Raw genomic sequence first — 8,521 nt, forward strand, 5'->3', positions numbered from 1 at the left:
TCCTGTTGCTGCAGTATGGACACATATTTCATCATCTGGCCCTCTTTTCCCCTTAAATTAAAGTCTGTAAAAATGTTGTGTTTTCACTGGAGGAAGAACTAGAAGTAGCAATACCATTTCACAGTGTAAAACACATAATGTTATAAGTTAAAGTCCTGCCTTTAAAATGTTACTTAGTAAAAGTGATAATAGCTCCAAAATCTGAAGTCCAACAATTAAAAGTTGTCATTAAGCCCATTTTGCAATAAAATCAAGTAGTGCGTATTAAGAAGCAGTGATGCAATAACTTTTCCATTACTTGAATAATGCAGCTGATGAAAGTGGGGTATATTTTAACATCATTATACTGCTAGTGCTGCTATGTAGCTTAACCTGTAGTATATACATTATTAGAATGTATTCATTCATTTACATTATGTATTCATAATCTAAATATTCAAAGAAACTAGTAAATTAACCTGTCACAACAATAGAATAAAGGACAACGTAAAATGCAGTAGAGGAGAAGTCTAAAGTAGAAAAAGTAAAGTAACTCAATATTGAATTAACTACAGTACTGAAGTAATACATTGATTACTTTATATGTAATTTACCCTGGGGAAAGCAGGGGAAAGGAAAGTGTAAAACAACCCCTAAATAAAAAAGTACAAATTATATCTCAATGTTTTTATTAATACTATTACATTTTGGTAAAGCAGAAGGGGATCAAACGATGTCTGTCACATCTGTAAACCATCTGCAAGTTAACAAATAGTATGTTAATAGTAAATAAATGTATACAGTATTTCTTTATGAAATGTAGTACAACCAGAACTTAAGAAGTAAGTAGGAAAACAAGCAGACTAATTATTTGGTTAATAAATAAAATAATCAAAAGATTATTCCATAATGTTAATAATGATTAGAAGTTGAAAAAAATACACAACGTGTTAAAATCATTAATGTATTAAAGAGTAAGAAAGAGGAACAAAGCTCTTACAATATATCCATAGTCAAGAAGAAACTAAAAAATAACACGGGATGACACAGTGGAAATATCTGGGTCATGTTTGGGTTGCTTTTGTAAATTATAGCGTTCATGTCATAGGTTCATGTGTATACTGACCAATAAGGAGACTCTGTAGCGATGATGGTGATTTCCTGCGACAGACTTAACAGACCAATGACAAGAGAGTAATGTGGATGCGTTGACCAATGGGAAGAGAGGATGTCTATTTGAACGGCAAAAAGCGGGTTAGCAAACATTCGAGAGGGAAACAAAGAGGAGACAACATCTTACTTCTCTTGGACGCGAAACACAGGAATAATTTACTTTTTTAAGGGTCAGGAATTCTTTGGCAATAATATAAGGTAATTCTGAATCCCGGTTGATAGTGCTCACCCAACAGCAGCAACATCTAGTTCTTTAAAAGTTCTGAAAGAAAACGCTTGTTCTCGGCTAACTTTAGCGAAGTTAGCTCAACGTTAGCCACACTCGCTAAGCTACGCGAGCTTGCTGTCACGTTGTTCAACATTTGTCTAATGTGTCCTATTTCTGATTCTCACTGTTGACTAATGATGAACATCTCTCCACCAGGTCCCCGTCATGTCTCACAAACAGATCTACTACTCTGATAAATATGACGATGAAAAATACGAGTACAGGTGTGCATGACTCATGTTTATCCAACATTCAATGTGACTTCATCATGTCAGCGCTATTTTATAACCGTTTAACAAGGTGGCATTGTACAGAAGCCATCGTCAGTTATTTTCCATGATATGTCATAACAATGAACATTAATTTTCTGTTAATTTCCCCACTGGTGTTCTACAGACACGTCATGCTACCCAAAGACATTGCAAAGCGTGTACCAAAGACCCATTTGATGTCGGAGACCGAGTGGAGGAACCTTGGGGTCCAGCAGAGCCAAGGATGGGTGCATTACATGATCCACCAGCCAGGTATTTTATCCTCTTTCTAGGGGTAATGTCTTCAGCTGATCGCATAATGTACCAGAAGTGAAGAAAGCAGTAATATCTCTCTCGTCTTGATCACTTTCTGATAACAGTTATTTTGGTTCTCGTATCATGCCAATAATAGAAATCAGATCAAAATGTACAGTGTTACAGCAAAAGTGGCATAGCAGGTAAAAACAGGCATGCAATAATACACAATAAGCTAACATATTAATATATAGAAGAAAACACACATTAGTTATATTGGAATAATAGGTAAGTAGTAGGGCTGTGCGATTATGGCAAAAATCATAATCACGATTATTTGGGTCAATAATTGATATCACGATTATTTTCACGATTATTCATTGACCATTTATTGAACTTTAAAACAAATAATATTTTACCAATAAACAAGATCAACAAATATGTTGGTGCGCACTTCCAAAACCATACTAAACATAAATTATTAATATGATAAATAAAAATAAATTAGACCAAAATGAATTAAATCAAATATGATGCAGTGCACTGTCACAACCTACTGAAAACTCCTCAACATATAGCCAACATTTTGGTAAAACATATTCAACATATTCCACTCAGTTAAACGTTGAAGGCTGGCCAACCGTCATGGTCCAGAAGTAACAGGAAATAAATGTTGAACTACAATTTAAGACCAAATAAAAATGTTTAGGCCACCATGGCAAATGCTGGTAGGGCTGCTCATGTCATCTCTTAAAGATTTTTTGCAAGAAACACCAGCCTGTTGACATGGTCTGGTTTCAGAGATGAGCGCACAGCGCAGGCAGGTGACAATACCTGTACTGAAGACCCTCAGCCACGCCCCGACACATGGGGTGACGCCGGCCAATCACTAAGCTTTGATGCGTTCAAGTGCATTATTCTGGCACAGGAAGATTATGTTACAGGACATTAACGATAAAACAGAATATTGTCGTTCTATTTTTAGACACATCTCGCGATCGACTGGTTGGGCACCCCAGGGCTAGACCATAGGTCCGTTGTGGTCGCAAAGTAGTCAGCTGAAGCCACATCTCTCTCAACTTGCCCACGGCATTTGTCATATAGTGCAGGCAGCGCAGACCTGCTGAAATAATACCGAGGCGCCATCGTGTAACGCTTGTCCAACGTGTTGACAAGTTGCTTAAAGCCCTGGTTGTTAACTGGGCACATATCTTTAGCGATGTGAAATGTAATGGCAAAGTACTTGCAAATAGTGGAAATAGTTTTACCCTTATTTTTAACGAGTTGCTGCTCTTGTTCTGACATCTTCGCTCGCGCTGAACACTCACAACCCATGTCACTCCCACGTGGCCGAGTGGGCTTTTAGGGAGGGGCGAAAACGCACCCAGCAAAATAATCGTATTTTGTCAATTATGCTGTTTTCATAATCGTCGCAAGCCATAATCGCGATTAAAATACGATTAATTGCACAGCCCTAGTAAGTAGGTTAGTACACATACAAGGCTACACAATTATGAGCAGCAACGTCAGGACTTAGTGACATATGTATAAGCTGTTGAGACATTATACAAGTTATGATTGAAGATGTTGGATTGATGGGGCTTTCAAATAGCTTTACCAAAGTACAGTGGCGTAACTTGAGCAGCTTCAACGGTTTAGTCATCAATTGTGAAAAAAAGGAGTCCGAGTTACAGTTCAACATTGATGATCAAATTGAAGAGTGTACATTTGAGTGTAAATGTATAAGACAGCCTTTGTGCCAGATGTTGTTGACTGCAGGGCAATTGAACTATGAGCACTGGCTCTGTTCCACAGCGGTCATGTGCTAAATCTGTATTTACACAAATGTGATCACAAGATGAACTTAACGAGGCTCGTAACACAATGTTAATAACTGATATGTCACTAAATGGCTAAACTAAACGTGTCTACTACTGTAGTGTTGATTGAAAGTTGAAGTCTAATCGCCAATGAGGGGTTCATTTCATCTAAAGTCCTTGAGGCAAAAATGACAGATGCTGAGTGTTTGATTTTAAAACGGGTTAAGTTTCACCTATTTGAGGGGTTTGTAAAGGCTACCGCCTAATGTTTTTGTTTAGTTACCACAAGCATATGGACGGCGAGTGTCCAACCCAGCCGCACCCTTTATAAAAAAATAATAGAATCTCGGTTAGAGGAGTCAAGTTTCTTCAAAGCATCACAATAAGTGTGATTATCTCTGCTTATATATTGTGTGCCTTGTTCTCCCCTCTTCCAGAGCCGCACATCTTGCTGTTCCGGCGCCCTCTGACTTGCCAAAAGTCATAAGGGAGAGAATCTCTGGGTCCTTTGGAAGATCAGCCCCGTTTGCCACAGATCGTCTCATCAAAACAAGATCATGCTGTCAAGATTACCAAGCTCCTTTGTGGTAGGTGACTTGCGATTTGGGCTGATGCCGTTGGACCTGGAGAAGGACTATCACATTTATGAACAGTGGTTGTTGAATGGAGAACGCATTGAAGGAATTCAATTAGGGAAAAGACTTCTTCATGTGTTAACAGCGGGACTCCGGAAACCTTCAAATCAGCTTACATGGTCTTTTTGACTTTACCTTATCTGTCCAACTTGCTGAACCCGCTTGGATATTCCAGCCTTTTAGAACATGAATTGTTATAAGATGTGGGATGTGAAACTTGTTAAACGGTTAGTGATACCAACGGAGTGTATACTGGGTCGGAACACAAGCCCGACAGGAAAATGTGATCTTAAATTAAGTTTCGACTCGGGTAAAGACCAAACTGCGGTTGTAAGTGACATGTTGCTGCTTGGTTTAAATGACACTGAAAATGTGCATTTAACCATTTTATGTCATATGCATGTAAAGCCGCATCCATGCGAGTCGTCAAAAAACTAGTTTTGATCCCGTTTTCCATGAGAGCCTATTATTAGTTTGGCCTACTTAAAAAAAAAAAAAAAAGAAGATCTTTGGTACCATAGAGCTGCTCAGTATTTGTGTTGTCTGTTCTGAAATTAATCTAAACTTTTTTTTAAATCTTATAAGTGGATTTTGGAAGTATTTATAGTTAACAACTGGACAACTAAACAGTACCACTTAATACATGAAAGTACATAAAGGGGAATAGAAAAAGGAAATGGTGTTTGATGACTGAAACTTCCCGAAAATGCTCTTATAGAATACATCCCGATCATTGTATGACATGTAAAAGCAAGTCTATTAGTTATTTTGGATTGTGGAACTTTGAGTTGTGGATTGAAGGAACTTGATTTTACTGTCAAGCTTGTGTTGAATGAATGCACCCACTCTTGACATGTTTGTAATCCTCCTCCCTTCTTACTACCACACACTGAGCTGCTCTGCTGTCACTGAGGCCTAAACTTTGCCTTAAGAAACTTCTTTGAACAAGTGCCTTTTTGTAAGGTCTGCTTTTGTCCAGTACTCTTTGACAAATATCATTTTATAAATACATGTGTTGGTAAAGAGCTGTTCTACTTCTTCAGAATTAATAAAAGAATAAATGCAATCAAATCAAAGGTATGATGCATTTAGTCTTTGATGAAACGACTGAAATGAAATCAGTGTTGAATGATGATGTACCCATGTTTGGTAATCTTGAAACTAACACTAGAATATTGGATTACTGAACATGGATTGTGAAAAAAACAAAATGTGGCTGTATCACAATGTAAATATTTAACTGTGCCATTTCTTCCCACTCTTTCTTTTTTTCTCTCTAATTTCACATTTACATAAAAACATTATGCCGGACAAAAGTTTTTATGCCATCATGTAGTAGTTGGTGCAAACATAAATCTACCGACAGTAGCATGACATTCTTGGACACCTCCTTGCTCCTCACTATGTTTCCTATCACAACTGTAAAATAAAAGGAAAATGCATCAAAACAAATTGCTTTAAAAAAAGAAAGAAATGGTGAATTACATGTTGCAACTGTCCTACATCTTTCAGCACAATTTCTTTAAATTATATTTGGGCAAATGGATCACACTTAAAAAACCGTTTCATTGGCTGTATCACAGGAGGCTTTCATTGGACACACTGTCTTAATATAGAATCATTTAATGCTGTATCTTTACTGTAAATAGAATATATAAAAGCTAAATGAGCATCACCAACCGGCACAGAAAACTTCCTCAGGCAGTTTTGTTTATTTCCTCATTGCTTTGTACTAATTGAGTATTTGCTTTTCACACAGTGCTCTATGTAACCTTTAATATTTGTTTTTAATTCTGTATATGAAGAGTTAACCCTGTTTACAAAACCAAATCTATGGTGTTCTTTTTTGTTTAATAGATATGACGCCACTAGAAATGCATTCACAGCTTTATTACAATTTGTGTGCCCAAATGACGCTGAATAATTACCATGTGTACTATAATCGGGCTGCGGGCTCATCACCTTACCTACCACAGGACAACGTAATGAGGCTTCTGGGATATAGCTGTGATCTGATAATATGCAGGGCTGTATGCCAGGCAGCACTCTTCATGGACGTGTGAAATGATGGTATACCGTTGGTGTTCATTCAGTGGCTCAGTGATCTGTTGTCTGGCAGGTGCTGTGGCCAGACTCATGTTTTTCTTATTAGTTGCCCGTAATATTGCCAATCTAACAATTCCTGTGTCACCCATTACAAGTGAAATATGGGTCTCATCTACCGGTAAATGTGTGTCTGTGAGCTTAATGGACAAAATGTTTTACTGAATTGGAGAGTCGTTATGGAGGCGTACGTGTAAAAAGAGAGGCAGGCGCCGCATCTGCCACACATTTCAAAGTTATACTTGCTTTAAATGACAGGGGGTTTATTGCTCTACACAAGTTTTAATGAAAAGGCAAAAACACAGTGAGACTATCAATTTTAAACACAATTCACCTCTTTTTAATTAAAGTGTTGGGTATTATATAACTGATAGAGTTGCAACCAGCATTTCCCTCCCAGTATTACTTATTGTGCTGCTTATTTCCTCTATCAATCAATTGATCTATAAAAAGGATGAAGTTAAAGGGGCCCTATTCTGCTCATTTTCAGGTTTTATAATTGTATGTTGTGCCTCTACTGTGACATTGCTTTAATGTTCAAAAAAGGCTTTATTGTTCTCATACTGTTCTGCAGCACCTCTTTTCACCCTCTGTCTGAAACCAGAGCCCAGTCTGCTCTGATTGGTTAGCTGGACGGCTCTGTTGTGAATGATCAACCGCTGGTAGATGGCCCATCCCTTAGCAAATCATGTATGTGAGTGTTACATAGTGATGTCATTGTGTTAAGCAAGTAAACAAAGGAGGCGTTTCAGACAAGGGGGGAGTGTGTGTACAATACATGCACAAAAACCTAGAACACACTACAGGAAAAGGAAAACGCCAACAAGAATAGGGCCCTAAATAGAGATAACAATCTCTCAAACAAAACCCACTATTTTCAGCTTACTAGCCGCAAACTAGTAGATGGCGAAGATTTACAATTGAGAAAAAAAAATTGAAAGCACCCATGGATTCATTGACACATCTTTTGAAAATGTCCATCCCAGTTTCTCAAAGTCCAAGATGATGTCTTTAAATATCTTGTTCTGTTAGTCCAAAACTCAAAGAGAATCAGTTTAATATGATACAAAGCAGAGAAAAATAGGACTGAAAATTGCATTTTTTGCCAGGAAATATTGCTTAATAAAAAATTATCAAAATAGTTTGCAATTTGTAATTCAATCGACTAATAGTTGCACTTCTAACATGCACTCACAACAGCTAATCTGAATCTGGGTGAGAATGTTTAAAAAGTATGATTATCGTCATGTATTAAATGCATCACTGTAATACTCTTGGTCATTGTGGTCATTTCAAAGGAAAAATACCCAGTTGGAATATATCGGGGTACAAACAGGTAATCCTACAATGTATTGGGAAGTAAACATGAATTAAAACCGTTAGAATATGATGCTCCTTATCTTCCAAACAGTATCAAAGTCAAGCAGTGTTATACCCAAGTTCCCATCAGCAAAAACACGTGGGTTTGCTATCCTGGCTCCAAAATGGTGGAATGAGCTCCCCACTGACATCAGGACAGCAGAAAGCCTGCACATCTTCCGGCGCAGACTGAAAACTCACCTCTTTCGACTCCACTTCGAGCGATAGAATTACTAACAAAGAACTGCTAACAGAGCACTTATATACTAATAAAGGACTGGCTTATCTAAAGCCAGTTGAGTAGCACTTGAAATGTTTGGCTCTATGAAACCTGATGTACTTATATGATTCTGTTTTCTTCAAGGTTGTGTCTTCCTGGTCGAATGTACTTATTGTAAGTCGCTTTGGATAAAAGTGTCAGCTAAATGCAATGTAATGTTATACATCTGAACACTTCATGGTACACGAGGGGAGAGCAATTTAAAAGTGTTTCAAATCAGGCAGTCCAAACCTTAAGGGGTGTGGTTGCTAAAGGGTTACTGTCTTATTTAATAATTTGTCTTTGAAAATGGTTTGCGTTTGTGGAGTGAGGATGTGGTTATCAAAGAAAACATATTACTTGTTATCCAGTATGTCCGATTGCCTTAGGCTGAATGCTCCTATATATAATAACGATCA

The 8,521-nt window shown here is 37.6% G+C and overlaps 1 protein-coding gene across 1 annotated transcript; it reads left to right on the forward strand.

Moving 5' to 3' along the window:
* Positions 1-1,215: 1,215 nt before the first annotated feature.
* On the forward strand, positions 1,216-5,833 carry LOC117455583 (cyclin-dependent kinases regulatory subunit 1-like). Its single transcript, XM_034095144.2, is given in 5 exon segments — positions 1,216-1,350; positions 1,577-1,644; positions 1,817-1,944; positions 4,184-4,216; positions 4,219-5,833. Coding segments are annotated over 4 exon segments (339 nt in total). The 5' UTR covers positions 1,216-1,350; positions 1,577-1,585; the 3' UTR covers positions 4,338-5,833.
* The last annotated feature ends 2,688 nt before the right edge of the window (positions 5,834-8,521 follow it).

Source organism: Pseudochaenichthys georgianus, chromosome 11, assembly GCF_902827115.2.
Source record: "Pseudochaenichthys georgianus chromosome 11, fPseGeo1.2, whole genome shotgun sequence".
Classification (NCBI taxonomy): Eukaryota; Metazoa; Chordata; class Actinopteri; order Perciformes; family Channichthyidae; genus Pseudochaenichthys; species Pseudochaenichthys georgianus.